The sequence below is a fragment of the Emys orbicularis genome, chromosome 11 (genome assembly GCF_028017835.1).
Source record: "Emys orbicularis isolate rEmyOrb1 chromosome 11, rEmyOrb1.hap1, whole genome shotgun sequence".
In the NCBI taxonomy this organism is placed as follows: Eukaryota; Metazoa; Chordata; order Testudines; family Emydidae; genus Emys; species Emys orbicularis.
Window position 1 is genome coordinate 33,128,155 of NC_088693.1, and position 25,737 is coordinate 33,153,891.

General features: G+C 35.9%; 1 protein-coding gene across 2 annotated transcripts in view; it reads left to right on the top strand.

The window, feature by feature from the left end:
- The window catches only part of PSMD14 (proteasome 26S subunit, non-ATPase 14), a 67,886-nt gene that overhangs the window by 24,959 nt on the left and 17,190 nt on the right, over positions 1–25,737 (top strand). For both annotated transcript variants that reach the window (XM_065413433.1, XM_065413434.1), the window contains 4 exons: positions 12,696–12,767; positions 13,150–13,269; positions 14,484–14,554; positions 15,580–15,730. In XM_065413433.1, the coding sequence (XP_065269505.1) occupies positions 12,696–12,767; positions 13,150–13,269; positions 14,484–14,554; positions 15,580–15,730 (414 nt within the window). The remainder of the gene's footprint in view (positions 1–12,695; positions 12,768–13,149; positions 13,270–14,483; positions 14,555–15,579; positions 15,731–25,737) is intronic.

A 25,737-nucleotide genomic window follows, 5' to 3' on the forward strand; every position in this document is an offset into this window, starting at 1 on the left:
TTTTTTACCCATGCTGACACATCCTATCCAGTTATTTTCTCCACGCAAATGTGATCAGTAACACGTTAGAAAGGCGTACGTTTCTTGTTGTATATATGTGCTACACTTAACAAAGCTCTGATGTAGAGAGCAGTGAGATCATTTAAAAAATATACCTTATTGTTCTTAACCAATCTTTAATGTATTTTTAAAAACTTTAGTTTTATTTGATTGTTCATTATTTTTTCATGGATGTAAGTGCTTCACTGCAGTAAACGAAACAATCGTTATACTAACTGGATGCTTTAAAGTAACCCACTTGATGGAGGGTAGAGAGTAATCCAATTTTTTGGGGGGGGTGACCTGTGTCTTATGCAAAGTGTTTGCACCTTGACTTGAAATAAAGAAAATAGAAGTGCAGATAGCTAGTTTATTTGAATAATGGACTTGCCAATTAGCCATCAAGTGCTTCCATCTGTGAAATTGTTGATCAGATGGGTTAGCTGGGATGTTTCCAGATTAGGGCATTGTAAATGGCACTTGAAAACTGTCACTTTGATTATGAGGTTTCATGCATTGCACTGTTTGATGCTGTGGAACCTTTTTTCCTTATATTATTATTATTATTTTTTTAAGAACACAGTGATCCCATTTATGAAATCTGTGGCACCAGGGGAATTTGGGAGACCTGCCACTGATCTAAAATTCTGAATAATCTGCTCATGTAATCAGTGCAAGGATTAAACACAATGTTACTAGTTTATTTCATGAGCTTCAGAATGAGGGTTCCTGATCTGGCAGGCACAGGTGGGTGAGGTTCAGTGTAGATTTCTTCCAATTTGCAAATTAAATGCAAGTTTCCTTTATACTAATTAGAGCAACTGATTTAGATATTCCTGCATCTCTAAGTAAATGGCCTATTGGCTTTGGCTTTTCTGCATGCTAATGGATATTTATGCATATGTAATGGAACACCTTGTAGGAAGTTTTGTTGGTTAATAGCACACTTTGGGGATACAACACATTTCAGTTAAATGGAAGGAAGTCTGCAACTTTACTGAGCACCACTGCCTATTTAGATTAATGTCCATCTGCTCAGATTTGGTATCCACAGGCACGTAAGCAGCTTCATCTTTTTTCCAACCCGTCTCCCTGGGCCTGTATGCTTCTCATGGCAAGGGTTGTGCTACTCTGTGGCCTTCCAATTTTTTCCCCAAGGTGGGGCTTTGGACACTCCTGCTAGGGAACATCACATCTACTGCTTCAGTGAGTAGGGTGGGTTGTACCTATAGTTCAAGAGATCTATTTATTACTATTTCATTAGTACTTATAAACCTTTGATGAAAAAGGCAAACAAGTATCTTACAAACATTACTTCTCTCAATATCCTTTATACCTATATTTATTAAAGGTGAGGAAACCAAGGTGCATAACTTACGTGACTTATCTGTTGCAGAACTATCATTGAAACCCATGTCCCCAGATTCCCAATTTTAACAGATTATTCTCCTTGAATGGAATAGGACTTAATTTTTTCCACCCCTTAAAACCAGTTGCTTTGAAAACATTAGTATTAACTCATTGCAGGAAGTACTGCCAAAGATGCAACCATCACATTGCTTAAATTAGTCTTCTATGCTTTGAAGACTTCAAAACAAGAATAAATATCCAGGTTGTATATACCTGATCCAGCTTCTACGAGGTGAGCCTGGAATAGTCATGTAATTGCAGCTTCCCATACTACTTTGTATCCACAGGTTGGATTAAATAACCTTATTTAATGATTAACATTGGTTTTAGCACTATTGAGTTACTGTCTCTCCAGATATGCCAGCAGAGGTGGTTGGGACATGTCAGAAGTGCTTGAGGAAATAGTCATCTTAATGTTATCCAGTCCTACTTCTTGCTATACATTCCTCAAATACCTACTGACAAATTTCTTTTGCTTGGGAGTTGCAATGAGATGTGGTGCACCTATTTTGTTCTTTGATGTCCTGCCTGAAGTATCTTTTCATTCAAATTCTTCCTGAAGATGCACTTCTTCCACAATGCATTCAGTCATAACAAATAAAATAAAAACAGAAAAAAAAATTACTAGCTATTCTTGCAGAGTCTCCAAGTGCATCCTGTTCTTTCATACTGTAAACTCTTTGGAGTAGGAATGCTGTATTTTGTCTTAAATCCCTTTAAATGTGTCACTGCACAGAATATGATTTGGTACCCAATATCCATACCTGCAGAGCACTAGATTCCCCTAATTAAGGTGTGATGTCCAGATAGGGTAGAAGAGAACCTGGATTTACCTACTGAAATTTTGCATGGGTATAAGTTTATACACCCTAAATTCCATTATCTGCCTTGAGGCTCCCTCTTCCCCATACCCACTGAGAATGTGGTCTCTAGCCAAGAAATAAATCCAAAATCCCTTTGGGCAGTGAGCGTGGAATCTTGAAGGCAGGAATACTGGAACTTTGCAAAATGAATTTCTAACAGTTATTAGATTGTTTGTATTTTCCTTAAGCAGAACTTTAACTCTTAATTTTCCAGGCTTTTTAGCATTTTTGGGTGAGGAGTATGATCTTGTTTTTCTGTGTGAGAATTACAGCATTTTCAGGGGTTCTTTCCACCTTCACCCTCCTTTGATATTTACAACCTTATTTCCATCTTAATGAAGTTTTATTATATCCTGAAAATTTGCTTTACATTTTTGAAAATGAGTAGGAGGCAGTATTGACTGCAAGTACCGTTGTCTGGCCTTACGTTTCTTACACGGTTTTAATAACTACTTGAGTTTTTGATTTGAACAAAACAAGAAAACTGGAAATACCTGCATTCAGGTGGACACTTTATTTTAATACATTTGTTAACAACATTCTAAAATACCTTTTAAGGATTATAGACTCCTTTAAAGTAATACATATGTATAACTAATTCTGCAGTATAGATATATTTTTAATGATGGAAATAAGATGTTTGTAATAAAACAGGCTAATTAGGATTTTGGCTGGTCATCTTTAAAATAAATTGTACTGAGATCAAATTTCAAGCTTAACTTTGATCCCATAGGCACAAAGGCATTGCTTGATCTGATTGGACCTTTGGATCCCCTAGTGTTTAGACCATATTGAGAAGGGCATGAGGCAGTAATTTAAACTGCGATGAAGAATAAAAAGCACCTGAGTAAAATAATTTTTCAGGAGCTTGAACTTCAGTCTTCTAGATCTTGTCTGTCTAGCAGCTTTAGGAAATATGAACCCTATTTTTTGTAAGATAAAATTTTAACATCTATTCAAAAGAAGAAAATTTTTTCAAAAGAAGAACAAAACATAATTGAGTTCTTAAGGTTTATAGGAAATAGAATCTGTACTTAGGCCTTTCTGAATGGGTAGCTCAACCAATTCCTTAAAACTTTCTCATTTAGCAGATATTATTAGCAGAGGCAAAGAAGAATTTTTGCGTGAACTAGTCAAAATTAAAAATTTTGGATCGATCAGCTAGCACCTGATACCAAATAATTTGCATGTTTTTTCTTTGTTGATCATTTTAACCTTTTTATACTTCTGTTATGGAAAAAGTCTGACCTGACTCTGGTTGTGCAGTTACCCTGTAAGAGAGAGAGGCTGCACACTTGGAAAAATTACTTAATATTCTTAAAGCTTCAGTTTTAGACCCAAAGCTTCTATGAGTTTGAGTTACTGTCGCAGGCCAGTTTAACCGCTTGGTTTGTTTTGAAGCCTGCCAAAGCTTCCTGAAATAATGTTATGTTCCCCATTCCACAGTCCTTATATGCAAGACTGATGGTGTGAGACACCCTTTTTATTCCTAATACAGCTAGAGTTCCTATTAATTTGAGGGGTAGCCGTGTTAGTCTGAATCTGTAAAAAGCAACAGAGGGTCCTGTGGCACCTTTAAGACTAACAGAAGTATTGGGAGCATAAGCTTTCGTGGGTAAGAACTTACCCACGAAAGCTTATGCTCCCAATACTTCTGTTAGTCTTAAAGGAGCTTATGCTCCCAATACTTCTGTTAGTCTTAAAGGTGCCACAGGACCCTCTGTTGCTATTAATTTGAGTTACCTTAGTTTTGCTCTAGGGGTATACCTGAATTATTGAGTTTTATCTTTTTGCGGAGAAGATGGGGAATTGGCAAATATACTGAGAGACATTGGATTTTCTTGTGCAGCTTTATCTTATCCCAGCTAGTTTTGGGTTCATCACAGTACATGCTTTAAAACACCAGCAGAGGCCTTGATGTTAGCCCAAGATCAGTGCTCCAGTTGGAGGATCCATATATGATAAATGACTAACTGCAAACATTTCTATAATTTTCTCTTTCTGATAGTATGTGAATCAGCTAGAGAGACCATGGTTTGTTTATAAATATATAGTGCTTGTAGAAATCTAAGCTCTTTTATAGCTGTAGCTTGTTTGTTTGCTTGTTTGATACAAATACGGACCTAATCTTGCAAACAGTTGTAGGCATAATGCTTACTTGCAGAAGTTGTCTGGTAGATTAAGAAGTATTTGCAAGAAACTAGAAAGCTAAATAAAATATGCTGAATGTCCACTATGCAGACTGTGCGGGTGGTTCCGCATGAAAATTTTAATTTTACTTCTAAAATTTGTTTTCCCTCTGTAAATTCCTCTGGTGTTTCCTGATTTGTTGTTCAGCCTAGAATTCATCATTCTGTGACTTCCCTGGTGCTAGAGAGCTATTAATTTGCTATACTGCAGACTCTGCAGTATGTTTTTTTTGTTCTGGTGCATTAAATGAAGAGAATTGTTGAAATCTGAAGAAACTTTACCCTTTATCATGGGGACTGAATAAAACATCTGTATTTAATTCAAGTATATTCTATTACCTTTTCATATGTAGTAAATATTCTGATTATTTCACAGCAAAAATTGTACCCCTGGGTTCAAGCTCCATTTTTATTTTTTCTTGGATTTATATTTTAATTCTAGGAATTACTGTGTAAGTGAGATCACACCATTAAAGGAGTCTTAGCTTTTTTTGTCAATTGGTCATCAGAGTATACAGTGTACATTAGCAGACCTAAAAGGAATTTATGAAGTCCAACAAATCAATTTTATGTCGCTTTTGTACTATCACTAGCACCTCTCTCTGTAGATTGTCCTATTCCTATGCACTTTTGTCAAGTAAGGGTCTACAAAGTGTTACATTTTACTCGCTGTTTATGAATCTTAGTCTGTTTGATTTACGTTTAGAAAATATAATAGTTCCGAGTCATTTAAAATGCTTACTCTTTCAAGAGTCTCTTCAATATGTAAAGCAAAATAATTCTTACTCCACAGTAGTGGGTGTTGCATTTGTGTCCTGGTGACTTTTCCCTCCTATATAATGTGCACAGTGACTTTTGTCCAGAGGATTTATTTTGGAGCAAGTGGTGGAAATGATTTTTTCCACATTCAGAAGTAACACAAGTTTTAAATTAATCTCCCTCAATTGTCTTTAGGTGTAACAGCTGAAATTATGTACTCAAAGGGTTAAGTCAGCATGAAAGAATTCATTTCCACTTTAATGACCTAGCCTTGCTGGGTTAGGACGATGGGGAACATGCTTCTGACTTGTACTCCTATTGCCAATTAACACCTCCTATAACAGGTGTCCTCAGCTAGTCATTGAAGCAGAGGCAGTAGAAATAGTTTACATGCGGCTTGTTTTTCACACTAGTTGTTTAATACTCACAAAATTAAAGTATTAAAAGGTTTTCTTACCTTGCTGGTTAAGAAATAAACACTATAGCTTTGGATATTTGTGTGATTGCTTATGTTTGTCTTGTCTTTTTTTTTTGTATTTTAAATGGTGCCAGTTGTAAAAAATTGAGATGTTGGATACATCAGATGTTATATTTTATGTAAGAATTCATTGTTGTTGGATATCACCACAAAGAAATATATTGTACATCATGATCTTAGCTCATTGCATCTTTTTACAACTGTTCCCATTTGGTCAAATGGGGCTTCTTTGTTGAAATGAGACACATTTAAAAATCCATCTTTTATACAATTATTGTGACAATAGAGCAATATTGACATAGAATTAAACAATAGAAAATGTCTGAAATATTTCTTTCACAGTTGCTATCTATCTCAAGTCAACTTTTATATACATATTTTAAAGAAATGTAAAACAAATAGTACAAGTGACAGGCAGTGCTCGAAAGTGACACTTTAGTTCACATTTAATCAGCAGGTATTTTAATAACATAATAAAATTGGCTAAATTGATACCAGTTCACACTAAGAGAAAGGTGGAGTAATATACCTAAAAGTGTTAACAAATTTGCTAAAAGGCCTGAATAGATAACACTTTGAGGCATTAGTTTTCTTGCTGTTATAATGGCAAATGCCTTATGTAACACTTAATCAACAAGGGCTGGCCAAGTAAAAGTCACAGCTTCTTATACTGGATCATATTTTAAGCATGTGAAAGAAAAATAACCCCTCATTTAGTTTATCCTCACATTCTGTTCATGGATTCTTACTCCTTAGAACACTTATTGAAAACTTAATTTTGCTTCACTTAAATAAGAGACACAACAAATGTTTGTTCATGATGCAAGTTTACCACTAATCCTGATTTCTCTAAGTGATAGCTTTTATTAAAAATAAATAAATTAAAAAGACTGGTTATGATTATGGATGAGATGATTGGCTTGAGGGCAGGTCAGTTCACTGATTCAGTTTAGAGGTAGCAGCATCTATTCCCTTCCCCCCCCCATCCCCCCCCGGATTGATTTTAATGTTGCTGAATGCTTTGTGCTTGCCGTGTATATTGGTTGCTAAGGATTTTTTAAAACAGTTTTCCTTTGACTTTTTATAGTTATTGTATTGTCCTTATTTATAAGAGAACAAATGAAGGAATTTCTCAGATTTGTCTCCTGTGATGTTATAATCCCCATTCACTCTCCTGTTTTCCCAAGAAATTATCCAGTAGGAATAGGGGAAGGGGATATTTCCTATTTCTCATGTGAAATACAATAAAGAATTTTTTAGGGTGTTGGAGGGGGCTCTTCTGGCTATCTCTAAACATCAAAATGAAGCAAAAAGGAGCAAAAGCACATTTTTCTTTTGCTGATTATCTGCTTATATAATCAAGGTGTATTGAAGATGTAAATATCTAAAAGTTCAGGTTTGATGCCCCATTTAATTTAGTAGTAAATTTCATCAATACAGTGCCCCTTCACTCAAGCTGGCAGGCAGTTAAATTTACTAAGGGTGACATTTGCATCTGGTATGAAGGGTCATGTAAGGCTCTGTCTCTTCTTGGAGCTCACAGAAGGGGGTACACAGGCCTCTGGAAGGCTGCAGTGGGAATGGGCCAGAGGAGGGTCCCTTGGAATCTGTACTGTTCATCCAGATACCAGATGGAATGGACTTGTGACCACTATTCCAGTGCATAGGCTAGAATGGCAACCACTTGTGAATCATACTCTGGCTTCCGAATTGACTTAATTTTCAACATATGGAAACATTAAGAGAATTCGCAAACCAGCCTTTTAAACCATAAAGGCTATTTTTCAATAGTCAGTGAACTGAAGAGTTACTTGTTCCAGAGGATTGGTACCTCATTAGTTTATTCCAATTTTTTTTTAAAAGTATTCCTTGTAGTTACCATGTCATAAGCCTTTCCCTTATTAATGCAGTAGTTGAGTATGTAGCAATTTTAAAAAACAAAAAACCTCCCCAACATCTAGTGGATAAAAGAACTACGTGCAAAAGCAGCATGACTTAAGAATACATTATGCCAGATAAACTGATAGAATTACAAGATTAGTGGATGAAATAAAAGTAGACGTTACATATTTGTGCTTTAATAAAGTATTTGATACTCTTTATCACGAATTCCTGCTCCCCAAATTAATTTGAATCACTTGAATCAAAACACTGTCAATTGGTTAAAGAACCACATGTAGTAAGTAATACATGGCAATTTGTCATGAAGGGTACCATAGGGATCAGTATTAGGTCCAGTGTTATTTAACATCTTTTTAATAATTTAGAAGAGAGTAAACACCATATTAACGAAATTCACAAATGATAATACAGTTGGGGGAGCTCTGAACACCAGTGAGGACAAAGAAATAGTGCAAAGGGACCAGCGCTGATTAGAAACATGATAAGAAAGTAACATGAGATTCGTTCTAGGGAAAATGCAAGGTAAAACACCTTTTGCCAGATAAAGCAAAAACACAGATAACTGGAAAATAGCAATAATGCTGAATAGCATTTAGGGATGGTAGGAACCTAATTAGACATGAGTTTGCAAAAAAATATTTTAACAAAAAGGCCAATTCAGATTTGGGCTATTTACAGAGAGGATTCAAATTACAGAGCAAGGATGTAAAAATCCCTCCCTATTTGGTTCTGGTGAGACTACACTTGGAATCTTGTGCTCATTTCTGGCCAACTCCTTTCCAAAAGGTTAGACTAATTGGAGAGACATCAGGGAAGAACAGCGAAAATGGATAAGGGGCTGGCAGAATGATTTTTCTTGTTGTGATCCTAATTCAAGGAAACATCCATACTCAGGGCAACACTTAAGCATGTGTTTAAAGTTAAGCACATGCTGAAGTCCTGTTGACTTTAAAGTAGGGCTGTCAAGCGATTAAAAAAATTAATTGTGATTAATTGCACAATTAAAAATTAATTGTGATTGATTGTGCAATTAATTGCACTGTTAATAATAAAATAACATTTATTTAAATATTTTGGGATGTTTTCTACATTTTCAAATATATTGATTTCAATTACAACACAGTACAAAATATACAGTGCTCACTTTATATTTATTTTTATTACAAATATTTGCACAGTAAAAAACAAAAGAAATAGTATTTTTCAATTCACCTAATACAAGTACTGCAATGCAATCTCTTTATCATGAAAGTTGAACTTACAAATATAGAATTATGTACAAAAAACTGTTTTATTTTTGAATGCAGGTAATGTAAAACTTTAGAGCCTACAAGTCCACTCAGTCCTACTTCTTGTTCAGCCAATTGCTCAGAGAAACAAGTTTGTTTACATTTGCAGGAGATAATGCTGCCTGCTTCTTGTTTACAATGTCACCTGAAAATGAGAACAGGTGTTTGCATAGCACTGTTGTAGCTGGCATTGCAAGATATTTATGTGCTAGATGCGCTAAAGATTCATATTCCCTTCATGCTTCAATCACCATTCCAGACGACATGCATCCATGCTGATGATGGGTTTGCTCAATAACAATCCAAAGCAGTGCAGACCGACGCATGTTCATTTTCATCATCTGAGACAGATGCCACCAGCAGAAGATTGATTTTCTTTTTTGATGGTTTGGGTTCTGTAGTTTCCACATTGGAGTGTTGCTCTTTTAAGACTTCTGCAAGCATGCTCCACAGCTCCTCCCTCTCAGATTTTGGAAGGCACTTGAGATTCTTAAACCTTGGGTGGAGTGCTGTAGCTATCTTTAGAAATCTCACATTGGTACCTTTTTGCGTTTTGTCAGATCTGCAGTGAAAGTGCTCTTAAAATGAACAACATGTGCTGGGGCATCATCTGAGGCTCCTGTAACATGAAATATATGGCCGAATGCGGGTAAAACAGAGCCGGAGATATACAATTCTCCCCCAAATGTAATTAACTCATTATTTTTTTAACGAGCGTCATCAGCATGGAAGTATGTCCTCTAGAATTGGTGGCCAAAGCATGAAGGGGCGTATGAATGTTTGGCGTATGAATGTTTAGCCTATCTGGCATGTTAAATACCTTGCTGTGCCGGCTACAAAAGTGCCATGTGAATGCCTGTTCTCACTTTCTTGTGACATTGTAAATAAGAAGTGGGCAGCATCGTCTCCCGTACAGGTAAGCAAATTTGGTTGTCTTAGCGATTGGCTGAATGAGAAGTAGGACTGAGTGGGCTTGTAGGCTCTAAAGTTTTACATTGTTTTGGTTTTGAGTGCAGTTACGTAACAAAAAAAAAATCTTCATTTGTAGGTTGTACTTTCATGATAGAGAGTGCACTACGGTACTTGTATGAGGTGAATTTAAAAAATACTATTTCTTTTGTTTCATTTTTACAGTGCAAAAATTTGTAATAAAAATAATATAAAGTGAGCACCATACACTTTGTATACTGTGTTGTAATTGAAATAAAATGTAGAAAAACACCCAAAAATATTTAATAAACTTTAATTGGTATTCTGTTGTTTAACTGTGCAATAAAAACTGCGATTAACTAAAAAAAATTAATCGCGTGAGTTAACTGCAATTGATAGCCCCACTTTAAAGTTAAGCATATGCCTTGCTAATCGGGACCTTCCTGGGGAAAGATTGAATGTTGATGTGCAACTTGGCCAAGCAATGACTGAGGGAGAAGGTAAATAATATTGAGGTTTGTACCTGTGGTGAGGCAGATTATTTAGGCTAGTCCTGTGGGTTGAGACAGAGAAGGTATTGTTGGAACAGTTCTTGGGCAAATCACTTAACCTCCCTGTGCTTCAGTTTCATTATCTATAAAATGGGGATAACGATATTGACCTTTGTAAAACACTTTGAGATCTGCTGATGAAAACACTATATAAGAGCTAGATATTTATTTTTCCACAGCCTAATAAATCATACTGCAAAAGACTTATTCAAGCTATATTTTCCCTTTCCCTTTCTCCAATTCATCCCACTAATTCCAACAATACCTACTCCCTTACTTTCTATTGGGGGTCCCCACAAGGTCCTGTATTAGTCAACTCCTTTTGTCCCTCAGCACTCCTCTCTGTAAGTGAGATCACCTATTCACATAATTTCAACTATAATTTTTAGACTAAAGATTCACTGGGTGACCTTGGGAAAACCCACTGAAAGATGATGGAATGGCCAAAGAGGTAACAGGCAAAAATAGAGGGGAGAATGGAGTTGTGAAAGATGGAGGACAAAATTTCAAGAATGACACTGTTGACTATGGCCTCTAACAGGCTAGAAGTCAAGAGGGAGGGTTGAGAGTTTTAGAAAGGAGACTTCTTCTGGTGTATGGCTTCTGATGGCACCGCACAAACAGTGAGTTAGATGTTGGGTAAGTGATGTAGCCACTCTGTCACAGCAACATCATCCAGAGATGTAAAGTGCATTCATCCACCGTCAAGATGATAAAGAGGGCAGTCCATTACTGGAAGGTTGGAAACTAGAGTAAAGAGTCAAAGGTGGCAAATAGGTATATAGAATTGTGGATGCAGGAGTCAAGGAGTATAGGACTACTGCTGGTTGAACAGAAAGATGGGGGAAGTAAAGAGGAGAAAATTTAATTTGTAGTGGAGGAAGTCACCTGGATTTATTATTATTAAAATGTTCCACAGAAAAAATCCTTCATGTTGTATAACTACCTTATACCATGCCCGGGTGGTGGGGGCAGGTGTGAGTGTGTGAGAGAGAGAGAGGTGTACATACACAAGTGAAAGTAGATACAATAGGTAAATGTTTTTTATACAAACTGAATTTACTAGTAGTTTTAACTCTTGACTTTATCTTCAGATTTTATGGCCCATAAGGTTGGTCAATAGGTCTCACTTGGATCTGTGTTGGGAGCATGTTGTTCCAATTTTACTGTTTCATTACAAGCGAGGAGTTATTTAATGAAGTTGTCTAAATCTAGTCTTAAACAGCGTTCATCACTGTGGCATTGGAGTGCCTTCCAAAATTATAACATACATTCTCATATAATTCTTTTCCCTTCACTCATCATGGACTGGCCTTTTTTTCCTCACTGGAATTTTTTCTAGTTATTCCACATTTACGCAGCATTACTAAGAGCAAATGTGCCCTGTTGTCTCCTTTTATGAAGACTATAATACAAACACACTTGACTAATGAAGTACTATGACTTGGGCGGTAAAGGGATAAAATGAGATGTGGTTGTCTAGAGAAGGTCGTCATCTTGTCCCTCATTTCCCAAGAACAGCATAGTTTTACCTTCAAATAGCCTGCTGTACTTTTTTCCATTTTAGCAGTAACACAATACCTTCCTCAACCAATCATTCACACCTGGGACAATTGTGCTAATTTTTGAATAACAACTCATAAAGCAAAGAGCAAAGTGTTTTGTTCACAGCTTTTCCACCTAGGGATTGGAGGTCCATTTTATGCTCACTGTACCAATGTATCTGAGAAGTGCTCCCGTTGCCTTTATCTGCAAGTCTTCTTTAACTGAAAACAGATGAAGCAAAGGGAAACTGCTGTTTGTGTTGGTGCCAGTTAATCATGCTAGCCCAGCAGCATTTACATTCACACCACTGTAAGAAACACATAGTTAATTGGTGAATTGGAGATATTTTACAGCTGAGGAAGGTTAGCATTGCTGAAAGACATACCTCTGACTAATGGAAACTCATCACTGATCCCGTATGTTTTGTAACAGGTTTGCACCCAGCACAATATTTACCAGTTTATTTGATTTGATTTCTGGCTAGATGTCTAGATTGATTTTTAAATTTAACTAGATATCATAGGTAACTTCTACTAAGTTGCAAAAAAGGTTAGTGTAAAAAAAAGTGCTGTTATGTTTTCGTTGTAAACATTGCAACCAATGGATTTACTGTACATAAAAGCACAGTCAGATGCACATTGTTCTTAGTCTTATAATTTTGTGCAAAATAAAATAAAAATAATTGGAAAATGATGCAATAAATGTGGAGCAAATAGTTAATAATTTATTCTGTTTTGTAGGGGCCACCTACAGATGCTCCTGCGGTGGATACGGCAGAACAGGTTTATATCTCTTCCCTTGCACTGCTGAAAGTAAGTATTCTACACTCTTTACTGTATATAGCACTTAAGCTACAAAGCATTATATTTGTCCAGTATTACATAAAATGAAAAAAGTGTATAGACTTGTAGTGTTGACAACTTGGGTTTTGACCAGATTGTTTAAATCTAGTCAGAGAATCTTATTGTAAATGTTCCAGTTATTTTCTTGCCATGAATCTTTATTGCTTGTATTATTCTTAGCCCTATTCCAAAGCTTTACATTTTCAGAACGCACAACACGCTGTTAACTAATGAGTAAAATAAAAATAAGAACAGTGGCACTTTGGTAGAGGCAGAACTATCCCAAATCAAACCCTGAATCTCTTGTAAATCATACCATAGTATGTCATTGTAACTTTGGTCTCACTTCTAGATGTTGAAACATGGTCGTGCTGGTGTTCCTATGGAAGTTATGGGTCTGATGCTTGGAGAATTTGTTGATGATTATACCGTCAGAGTGATTGATGTGTTTGCTATGCCACAATCAGGAACCGTGAGTACTTTTCAGTAGGAACTAAAGTAAATGTTTTCTCTCACATTAAATAATTGTACATCATGTTATGATTTTCCTTCCTCTCACCCCAACACACATAAGGTATGAGAAACTACTAATGATATCAATGTCTGGATTATGCCCATATTAAATGTCTAAAGTCTGTTAAGATAATGTTTAAGTTGAACTTGGTTAGGGGTTTAAGCTATGGCTCACACTAAGTCCTTAACTAAGGCCGTTATGCTGTCCATAGGTATAGTACCACAGTGTTTAAAGTTTGTAAACTGGTGACTTCAAGACCTTGTATATCCAGTTGCAGTACTGATGGAAGTATTAAGGCCAAGTTGCAAACTCTGGAAAATAAGAGTTTGATGGAAATGATGCCATGCCCTTAACTGTAGTGGCACTGCTGAAACTGTGAATTTGAATCGCTTCTCTGGGGCAGAATTTGTACTCTAGTGGCATGACTGTTAGATGATATTTCCTTAGTGTGGAAACATGATTGGTTTTACTTGAGGTTAAGAAATTGAATTTTATTAAAAGAGGGCAATGAACTGGGAGCTGGAATTGGAATTTATAGTGGCGCTGTATGTAGCTCAAATGAAATATTGGTCTTAATTAAAGAGGCAGTTTCCTTAATTACCATCAAGATTACATATAATTGAAATATTAGAGAATTCTTTCTCAGTTTATTTTATGCATTTGCTAGCATGTTGTACATAGTGAGTTCACTGCCTTTGTTGATGGTGTATGCCCTTTGCCAGGCTCTGCAAGAGGGTATATACCCTTAACAGTGGCAACAGAGCCGAAACTGGGCTGGCAGTAAGCAGCAGGAAGGAGTGTGCACAAACAAGAAATGGAGAGGAGGACGGATGAATGTTTTTTGTTTTTTTTTGCATGGTTGGTGGTGGTGCTCACCCAAAACACCCTTCTAAACAGAAAACGTAGCATTTTTTCAAGGAACTATAGGAATAGATTTGTTCTTATATTTAAATAATGCTCTATTAGAATTTTGATTTGTTTAAAAATTAGACAATTTCCAAAAAAATTCAAGTAGACAAACTTGAATAAAACTGTAAAGAGTAATGTCTCTTTATTAGTGAAGCTATTAGATCATTTTATGTCAGAGCAAGAAGAGAGTGTTTGCATGCATGTTTATCTTTTAAATTACTTTATATGTAAATACACTAATGCTGTCTCTCTTCCAAAATCAGGGTGTCAGTGTAGAGGCAGTTGATCCTGTATTTCAAGCCAAAATGTTGGATATGCTAAAGCAGACAGGAAGGTAACTGTTTCAAAGCAACATCGAAAAGTTTAAGTGGTGTACTGCGTGGGTTTAGGCTGCACGTTCCATATACTACCTGCAAGACCTGTGATCTGTGGGGTGTTCATTAATGTTAATCAGTAATAATTGACCCAGTATTATGATGACTATCGCATGTTATGCAACCCACTTCTCCCCATGGTTTACAAGAGAGAGACTTCACATCCAGATGAGTATCCTAAATTTCCTTCTATTATTATCATAATAGTAAGCTTTGGTTTGAATGCCCCTCTAGTTAGTATATGGAGTTGCTAGAAAATAACTCAATTTAAAGGAACTAATGTTTGTACTTTATAAAATAGGAAAGCATTATAACTTTGGGTATTTTAGCTTTATTTACAGGCCTAGGGTTACATTTAGTGTATATAAAAGAAAGGGAAAAAACATTTTGATAAAAAGCATCTTCATGTTTAAACAAATTTTTATTTCACTCTGTACCTCTCAACAGTTGTCATCTGCTTGCTCAAATTCTTTTACTGTGGAAAAAACTTCAAAATTAATGTTAGCAAAAGGCTCAGCAGCTGAGCAGAACAGTGCAAATTGCTTTTTGACTGAGTTCCTAGTTCTACTGCTGGTTTAATTGATATTTAATCCTTTCCCGCCGTTTGTTCCCATCGTCCATGTCTGAAATGGACTTTCTGCCGTGAAAATTCAACTCTTGACTCCAAGGAGTTAAAGAATAGATATTTACTTGAGCTGAAAGGGTAAAAACTGGTTCAGGGAAGGTGTGGTAACAGGGTGAAAAACTGAAAGCTTGATCTACCACTGCTAATGTGCATCCCTTAATGATAACACTCCTTTGTCGCACTTATTCATTTCCATGTTTTCACCATACTATGGTGAGTAATTTAAATGTTTCTAACGGTGCTTTTTTCACACCTGTGTGTCTCTTTTCTCATTCTAATTGATACCCTGTTACTTCAATGTTTTGTTTCATATCATACGTTTTTATTGCTAGGAATTTCTAAATGCCCTCTTCGTTTCAGGCCTGAGATGGTTGTTGGTTGGTATCATAGTCATCCTGGCTTTGGCTGTTGGCTGTCTGGTGTGGATATCAATACTCAGCAGAGCTTTGAAGCTCTATCGGAAAGAGCTGTAGCTGTGGTGGTGGATCCTATCCAGAGCGTAAAAGGAAAGGTACAGTAGGGTTTTTTTATGATCTACTTAACTAAGATTTGAAATAAAAACACTATAAAATGCATATTAGTTCTTGAATGTTGGACCCACATTTCAAAAATCTCACTGACTCATTTAATATTCTGTCTGGTTATAAATGAATCAAAAAACTCTACTGAAAGTGTACCATTTTCATTTGTTCCAACACTTACATCAAAAGTCCCTGAGCAAGCCTGTAGCCTTAAGCCATATTGTATATTTGGAATAATCAGTTCTAACCTAGTCATCTGTTTGTTATTCAAGAACCGTTCAACACTTCTACCATTTGAGCCTTTTTTTGAATAAACAGATAATCCAGGTCTATAGTGTTTTAAAATTTGAGATATTAAATTTTGGACAGATAGTTAAAGCTTACTAATTGCAAATTGGGATGGGTTCAGCCCCTAACATGAGCAGAAATAGTGCTTTATTTTATAAGCATTGCACATGACAGTTTCTGGTGGTATCTGCATTCCAACTGTTTTAGACAATAAAAACTTCCCTAAAGACTTTGGTCTCAGCCATTTAGATTTTTGAGTAATGATGCAGATGAATGATTAAGTATGTTAAATGATTATGAAAAGATTAACTTGCAAAGCACATTGGGTTATAGTTGTCCTTTGTTGAAATCTCTTTTGTTCTTGTTTGGTTCTTTTTTTTATTTCTTTCTAGCCCCATATGCCATTTTCCTATTTCCTGCCTCATGACAGCAGGGAGCAGCTCTATTATCACCTTCACAGAGCTGTCTGCAAATGTGAGAGGCAATTCGATTTTGCTCAACCACAGGGAGAGTGGATTAGAAAAACTACAGAACGTACAGAAATTGGCTAGGTGGTTACTGCTTTAAAATACTGCCGAGGTGTTTTGTTTGAGCATGCACTTCCATTGTACTGTAGACCAATTATTTAAAATAAATTCTAATATAGATGTATGACATTAGTATAATTTTATAAATAGTTTGAAAATATTTGTTTTCTGCATACAGTAGTTATATAGCAAGATTACATTAAAGCTACCAACCAGCTCATCTAAATATTACCATTACCTCAGAGTGCTCATCTGTTATAAAATTATATGTGAACTGTTTGACATCACATCATTATGACAGAGCAAAATTGGGGTCCATTCTAAATTTGGGGTCTATTCTTAGTTTTTTCAAAGCAAAAAGCTTGCCTATATAAGTATTCATCAAACCATAATATAAGTGATTTAAAAACAAATAAGCTTTTGGTGCTCTAGAAAATACTAAAAAGGAATTAAATTGACCCAAATGTCTTAAGTTCCTGATTACATAACTGATGTGTGGAAGGGAAAAGTGAAATATTTTGATTAAAATATGTACTAGATTTCCTTAGTCATCAGTATGTATTTTCCCTTTGTTTCTTCCTGTGTTGTAAAAATCAGGACAGGTTGCTTTATATTGTATCAAAGTCAAATAACGTGTATTCTATTGCTGCATTTTTAAATTAGATCAGAGTTCATATTAAATTAATTGCTAAAAATCTTATCTTCACAGTAAATAACACTTCTGTTCTACAGCACTTATTAAGACCAAGTGTATTATCTACTCTTTTCTGTAACTGTGAATGTCAACTAGACTTTGACTTTTTCTGCTGTCTTTTTATATTTCCTAATCTTGAATATGAGTAAGTGCAAGTGTAGTCTGGTATTTTTGTAAATATAAAAATAGTTCACAACTTTTCTTATGACGTTGTCCAACTATGCCAGAAGGAGGATAGGAGACACTGGATGTGGTTTATTATGCAACTTTATTCCTAAATGTAAAGGAGTATCTGGCAGGTAAAAGGGTACAGGGCAGGTAATTCCATAATAATTTACGTATACCTTGGTGGGCAAGCTGCTGGCAGCGCTCTCCCTTTACCCATTCTGGTTGCCAGCCAACCAGCTACTGGGACTTCACTCCCCCTTTGAATAAGGATGGATAGGATTGGCTCCCTGCCATACCAGTCATAGGTGCATGAACCCTCCACCCCCAAATTCCTCTCCTTTGTAGAATAACTCCTTTAAATCCTTTACCAATCCATTTTATCTGATCGCTGCATTCTTTCCCTATGGAGTACCTGCACTGGACACCTGCCCCACACTTACATAATGAGTTGCAACATCATAGCCTAACCCCTGTTTCATGTTCACAGCAGCTAAACTGCCAATCTGTTGCTGAGGGAAAAATTCCTCCCCAGATCTCTGAGAAAGGAGTGTGACTAGTGTAATGCCCACAGTGGAACCTGACAAACCTGGTATTTAACTACTTCCCTGGGTGGGAGTGTGGGTGCTACTATGCCTGATCCAGGTAAAAGAGGGCTTTTCCTGCACCGGCGTGGACCTAAATAGTCTCTGCTCTCTTCTGGTCCCCTGGGTGGGGCATGGGTCAGTGTCCCCATGCTTACCTGGTCTGAAGCTACTGCAGCAAATAACTCTTGGGGTATTTAGCCTCTGAAGGGGAGATGCCTTTTCCTACAAGCCAGACGACAATCCCCACTGCTCAACGTGCAGTGAGGTCATTGTTACCAACTCTTGTGATTTATATTGCAAGTCATGCAGTATTGTTTATCTTAAAGCTCCATCTTCTGAAGTCAAATGATTAAATAAGTCTCAGCCTTCATTTTTTGTTTAAAGAATAAGTTTCTATCCCTCATGGTTATGGCAAAAAGCATGAAAACATGACCAGTGTGTGCTTTAAAGGAGCAAACCCAGAAGGGAAATAAAAATAACCCTTCAAATTATTATTTTAAACCAGTCACATAATTTTGGGGGGGACCTATCATGATTTTTTAAACACTTGGCGTTCGCAGTGCTGCTCATATTAAAAAGATATTCAGCCTATAGAAATCAACTGTACCCACCATTTTGCCGGCAATACTGTGTGCACAGATCATACCTCCTCATACCCTTGACCAACACAGCTACCCAGCAGAAGTTTTTAATGTAGACATGGCTTAAATTGCAATTTAACTTTTAGGGTATGCTTTGACTAGGATTCAAGGTGCTGTTTGAAAACATAGAATAATAGAAACGTAGGGCTTGGACCCTCAGAGGTCATCTAATCAATCTCCCCGCGCTGAGGCAGGATTAAGTATATCCAGACCATCCCAGACATGTGTTTGTCTAACCAGTTCTTAAAAATCTCCCATGACAGGGATTCTGCAACTTCCTTAGGCAACATGCTCCAGTGCTTTAAATATCCTTGTAGTTAGACCGTTTCCCCCTAATATTTAACCTAATCTCCTTTGCTGTAAACTAAGAAGATTACTTCTTGTCCTACCTTTGGACATGGAAAACAATTGATTACTGTTTTCTTTACAACAACATTTTACGTATTTGAAGCCTCAGCCTTCTCTTCCTTGGATTAAACGTGCCCAATTCTTACAACTTTTCCTCATAGGTCACATTTTTTTTAAACCTCTTATCATTTTTGTTGCTATCCTCTTGATTTTCTTCAACTTATTCATATCTTTCATAAAGTGTGGTGGGTTTTTTATTACTTTAAATCTATATTCTTAAATGTTTATCACAACTTTTCTCCATAACTGTGTACCAGCAATTGTAATATATTGTCTAATGGTATCCTGTCTATAAAATAATAATTCCCAGCAGGTTTATCATAACACGAAGCACAAGAGTGAAGCTTGAGTTAGCTGGTTAAAGTTGGCTGGTTACTGTTACCAGAGTTCAGAAAGTATTACATTCATTTCTGGGGTTGAATTCATTTGAAAGTAAATTCATTTTAGTCCACATAGGCACCAGAATAAGTGACCTCACGTGGGTTTATTCCTAATTGTTGCCACTGATTTGCTTGTGTGACTGTATATCTATCACTTAACCTCTCTTTGCCCCAGTTTTCCAATCTGTAAAATGGGGCTAACAATGATTAACCATCTTGGTAGAGCATTCTGTAATACATGGATTAAAAGCTCTGTTATAATTGCTAAATATTGACATTTTTATTTCAATTTCTAACATTTTTAAGTCTTTCCAGAGCTCACTATGTCTTTGCCAAAAATAAAACTACAAAATCAGCAGCTGTTCCTCATCCCTAAACCAAAAAATAACAACAATACATCCAACATAATCAATTCCTCTCCTTCCTCCCCTCCCCCCCAAAATTAGTCTTTATCAGGTCCCTCCTTTCCCCAAAGTCTGGTAAATAGACAGTCCTTGCAGTGTATTTTTAAATTGCAACCTAAAAGTCATGGCACCACTGAAAACAGTTCTGGTGAGGTTTTTTTCCAAAGGCACTTTACTGGTTTTCTGTGATTGATACTTTAAGACATTATTCCAGGATATTTTACCAAGAATTTCAGATATTGGGTGTATATTTGATGTGAGAAATCTGTTTCTCACATCAAAATAGGGTTTTTTGTACTCTTCATATATTAAATAGGGGTACATATAAAAATCTCTCTGAAAACAGTGGTTTAAATGTCCAGTGGATTGTAGTAGTCCTTTTAATAACTGTCAAAGTGACTTAGAGAAAATATCTATAATTTGTAACAGAAGAGCAATCCGCATTTTCAGAAGGGATCAACTTTTCTTTGAGAGGAAACTTCTTTTGTAAATAAACTGCATGTATCATACAAAACTACTAGGCATCTTGTCAGGTAAAGCAATTATTATAAAGTATCTCGTGCTTGAACCAAGTTCTGTCATTTACCTGAGATAATTCATGAGAGCTTGAAAGATACTGAAATTTTGTTGTTTATTGCTCATTAAAGGGAGCCAGGGGGAAAAAAAATCTGGTTTTTGTATTGATACAAAAATATAATGTTTTAGATGCCTCAGAAGTTGTGCCCAGGATGTTGGGTAGCTTGCCATTTTCGAAAAGCTCTTCATCCAGCCACTTGGTTTCTAATGGGAACTCTAAATTGCATAGTCCTTTCATGTTTTTTGGATTCTTTTCCTAGAAAAGGGATAATCTATACGAATTAGCTATGAAACAGGCCAGATGCATATTCTTTTCAAAGTAGAGTTAAGAGATGCACTATTTATTTTACAGTAGCACCTAGAAGTTTCAACTAGGGCCCCATTGTGCTAGGTTCTGAATAAAGGCATGGTCCTTGCCCTGAATAGCCTTCAATCTTAATAGAGAAAGGTTGAGAGAGAGAAAACATTCTCATTTTCCAAATGAGAAACTGAGGCACAGAATGTAAGTGACTTGCCAATGGAGGTCTGTGGCAGAGATGGAAATTGAACCTGGATTTCCTGAGTCTTAATGCAGAGCATTAACCACAAAATCATCATAAGCATAATATTTCCCTCTGTCATTGGTTTGCGTATTCAGGTTTCAATTTAGAATGATAAAGCATACTGTAGCTATCATAAGAAAACATTGGATTATTATACTGTGTCCCTTAGAGTTTTGTTGGCTTGCTTTATCCTGCATAAATGAGATTTAATCTCTTCAAGAATGGTCATGGTTAATTTGAACTAAATGAAATAAAACGCTACACAGAAACTAATGCTATGCCATCTCTTTAACCACAACTTCATCTGCTTGTGTGCCAAATGACCTCCCTTTCTTAATGGAGAGCTCTCCTAAAAACCAAATTTCTTGCATCAAGTCCTAGAACTCTGATTCTGCTTAAGATATATGCACCATTTCTAGATCTTGATTTGAACCTGTCTGTTATATATCTGAGCTATATTATTTTGCCTGTTTCTGACTTAGATGTTAAGATCCTTGGACCACAGGACTGTCTTCCTTTGTTTAGTTCTCAGTACTGAACAGTGCACATTAAATAGCATAACTTTATTTTGCTATTTTCAAACTTCATATGTTAAGACTAGATTTCCTTAACACATACTTTCCCAGACAAGAAGAAAGAAAGCCGGACTGCTCTCCCAGACAATCCTTTATGCTGCAAATCCACAGCTCAGTGTCTAAATTTTCCATAGCCATATAGAGTCTTACTGACTTGGGAAAATTATCCAGTGATCTAATGGAGTCAAATGAAGGCCAGTCAAATAATTATCAATTATGCCTTACATAAAATAAGGGCACTGAAGACCGTTCCAGCTTGGTATCCTTGAGTTACCTTTGCATTGCTTATTGGGTGATCTTTACTATTTTAAATCCTGTAGTAAATAATCACAAGAATGAACAGAGCACAAGATTTTGTCTGCTTTGTAACTGATTTTTAGTTCCATAAATGGCCAGATTATGAGAACTTGAAACTGAAGTCATTCATTTACTCCTGGTACCAGCTTCCCCAACAGTGTCACACCAATGTACTTCAACTCTGATCTAGAGTGACGTCCCTAGAGGTCAGAGTAGTTCATTCTGCATGCTTGATCAATCATTGACCAAGTCCAGTGAAATTGTCAGCAAGAATGCCAGTTGTGATAGTGTTTTGTGATGTCGACATCCGTCCACTATGAGCTAGAATGGGATCACCAGTTTATTTTATAGATATCCAAATAACCGACAAAGATCTGTCAAATGGTAGCAACTCAGTAACTATTGAGTGAAAGGTGGATTCATTACAGTGATCTACAGGTGAAAGGCTGAGGCATCCTAATCTGGACTAAGCAAAATTTCAGCCTTGAACTTTGATTTGCAGAACAGAGAAATGGGAATTTGTCTTGGGTTTGATTTGTAAGAAAAGCAGGAAGCTGATAACTGTTGAATTATTAGAGAACTACATTTTTTTGAATCATCACATTTTTGTAGTAGGAGATCCTGCATATTTAATTATGATATAGGTATCTGTGTTAATATTTGTACTTCCGTTCAGAATAAAATTTTCAAAATATTAGACAAAGTACAAATTATATTATTGTTCCAACTTCATCACTATTTTTCCTTCCTGTTTCATTGTAAAGCAAGCAAAAATGTTATAACTATACATTCTCAACATTTTTGTTCATGTTAGTGCATCATGTACTCTGCACAAATAATGTAGTTTCTAAACAGAATATTACAAATCAGAAAACTTGCATTTACAGACCAATTGTTAAAGTGAGTGTCAGTGTTCTGATTATTTTTTTGGATATGCTGTGCTCTAAATCAGGTGATAAATGCTTGCTTAGTAAACTGTTTTTATAGGTTATTTCAGTTCATTCTCTTTCCTGAAACAAAAAAGTTCCAAGTATACTTTTCATTGAAAAGTATTAAATGTTTAAATATCTTTTACCATGGTGGATGTAGAATAGTCCATTTATCTTCATTAAGGCATATAGCTTTAAAATTTGTGGCTTTGCTACTTGTGAGTTATGGATGCATGCCCTCACTTGTCAAGATAAATGTATTATACTGAAGTTGTCTCCCCTCCCAATATGGATATTCAAGTTGTGCAGCCGATTTGACCACAGTAAGCAATTCTCCAAGGATAAAGAAAGAAAATGCACATACTCCTAGGAATCTCTTTTCCAGAGATAAAATTGACATTTTATAAATAATTTCCATGTTGCAAACTTCAAACTCACAATCACAGCAATTCAGCGATATGAATTTGGCATGAGTCAGTTTCAGTTCCTAGTGCTTTTCATTGGAAATGGCATAAAAAGTAAGATTTCTCTGAATTTTTTATGCTGTGGGCTTACAAGGGACAGAAGATGTTCTTCACTTGTGGTTGTCTAACAGTGCATGGCAGCATAAATAACGAAATGGTCATAAACCTTAGCTGCACTTCTAAGGTCACATGTTCCATTTAATTTTTAAAGAATCTAGAAACAAACTAAGCAGTTGATAACAGGTCAGTTGCAGGTGATAAAAGATATTTTAGATGGGACATTACTTCTTTTTCCACACCTGGCATAGCCACATTATATCTTTTGCAGAGTTTTTCTTATGCACTGGTAGGTTTGTCCACAAACAATAACAAGATTCTTGAATTTCAGGGTAACAATGCATTTTTAAAGACAACTTTCATATTGAAGAGATTTTGTTTGTTTGTTTGTTTTTGCTGCACAAATATTGATGTCAGGAAAACTTGTTTGAATAACGAGGATGATTTATCTCTGTCTGCAGTTTGTCACTGTGTGTAGAACGGCATGCCAAATACAGGTATGCTTTCGTAAAACGAGCTTCTAGATTTGCTGTTGCAAAAACTTGTAGAATTGAAATGTCATTTAAAAAATATTTTATATAGAACTTTTGACTAAAAATTCCATCCCAAAAACCAGCCCCCCAAAGCAGTGCTTAAATGGGCCCCACCGTGTAAACTAGATTAATTGTCATTCCCAATACAAAATGTCTGTTCCTTTAAAAAATGTTCAGTTATGTGACTATGGTTCTTTAATTTACAGAGACAGAATTGACTAAAGTCCTTGTATTAAACATCAAACATCTTAATCAATTTAGTTTTTAAAGTTTCTTTTCAAATAAGTATACAGAAGTAAAGTTAAAAAAAAAAAAAGATTTTTTTAAACAAACACAATCAAAAATTTGCTCTCTGTAATTCATTGGCCAGGCACAGGATATAAAAGCATGAAAAAAGTGAATAACATATTGGATCATATTAAGCATAGCTACATACAAACAGCCAAAAAATTACAGATGACATTGAGTTTGGAGATGATTTGAATTTTGACTATGCAAAATGTATTACTCAAACTATTGTGGGTCATTGACCCAGCGACATGCTTGCAAAAAGTATGCCATCTTTATTGTTTTTCAGATTATTATGGTTCATGTAGCTAAGACAGATGTACAAAAAGATACAGTTTTTATTTTGTATTGGCAGCTTCCAAATATTTAGTATCTATTTCCAAGAGTTGCAATTAGTAAAGCATCCATGGTACTGAAATCCACACATCCCACAAGCTAATTATATTTGCAAGGTCAGATTGAATACATATTTTCAGAAAAATAAAGGGTTATATAAATGTGTCTTCTACTTGGCTGTTATATCACAGTTTGTTGATCTGGAGTATAATGTGTACAATTCACAAATTTGTCTGATAACAGAAAGTGGTGTGTGATTGTGTTTATTTTACTAACCAGTATATTCACAGCAATCACTTCCAAATATCTCTCCAGTAAAGATGTGTTAATTACAAAACAGACAAGGTCTTCTATTATATTAAAGCTACTAACAAGAAGACAGCAGGAATCACACATGTAAATAGCATCATCAACCCCTATTTTAGTCCTCTGTTTTGATCTGTGAGTTGTGCATAGACCAAAGGTGCTATTAAAGACTCAGTGTATGAAATAGGCAGCATTATATGAACAAAATTTATTCAACAAGAAAACAGACCTTTAACATGAATTTAACAAGCCTGAGAAATTATAAACTATCATATGCCGCAGATTCATGCAGTGATAATAAACAAAAAAGGAAAGTAAGAGGTTTTCTTAAACTAGCCAAACTGCTAATGGTTTTGTTATAAGCTGTCTACTGTTGAAGTGACCTCTGAAAAGTCTTGAGACACTTTGTACCAGAAGAAATTAAATGGTCAGGATGGTGAAAGAGTTGCAGTGTGAAAAAAGCATATTTATAACTGCTACCATCATAATCTGGAAAACATCCTACTACCATAGGCTTGAGTTAGGCTTTCAGAGAGGTAGTCTAAAAGCCTCATGTAAAGCTGTTACTGTTTTTGTTAATACAGTGCATGCTGTCGTGAGGTAATAAGTAAAATGAAAACTATAAATTTGGAACTACTGTAAATCCCTTAAATTCTTAAAGTAACTCTGAAAAATGGATTTTTTCCTCTGCTTTAATTAATCCTGGGAGGTTCTCTATTCGGATTACTGTCTCTCTAAAGTTCCATTGTTAAATATGAGGTGACCATGTTGCTGTCATTTGATTGCATCATGCTGTACTTCAAAATAAACACAGAAAAAAGACTTTAGTTTGTGCACACCTCCAGGTGCTCACCAGGGCTTTTTCCTTGAATCTTACTGTGGCATAATTAACACCTAGTTCACCCATTGCTCATTAGTGCACTGGACATTAATGAGTCTATTTATTTTGATATGATGCTCTAAAGGGGGAACCGATTTGTTCTCACTGTGCAAAAAGCAA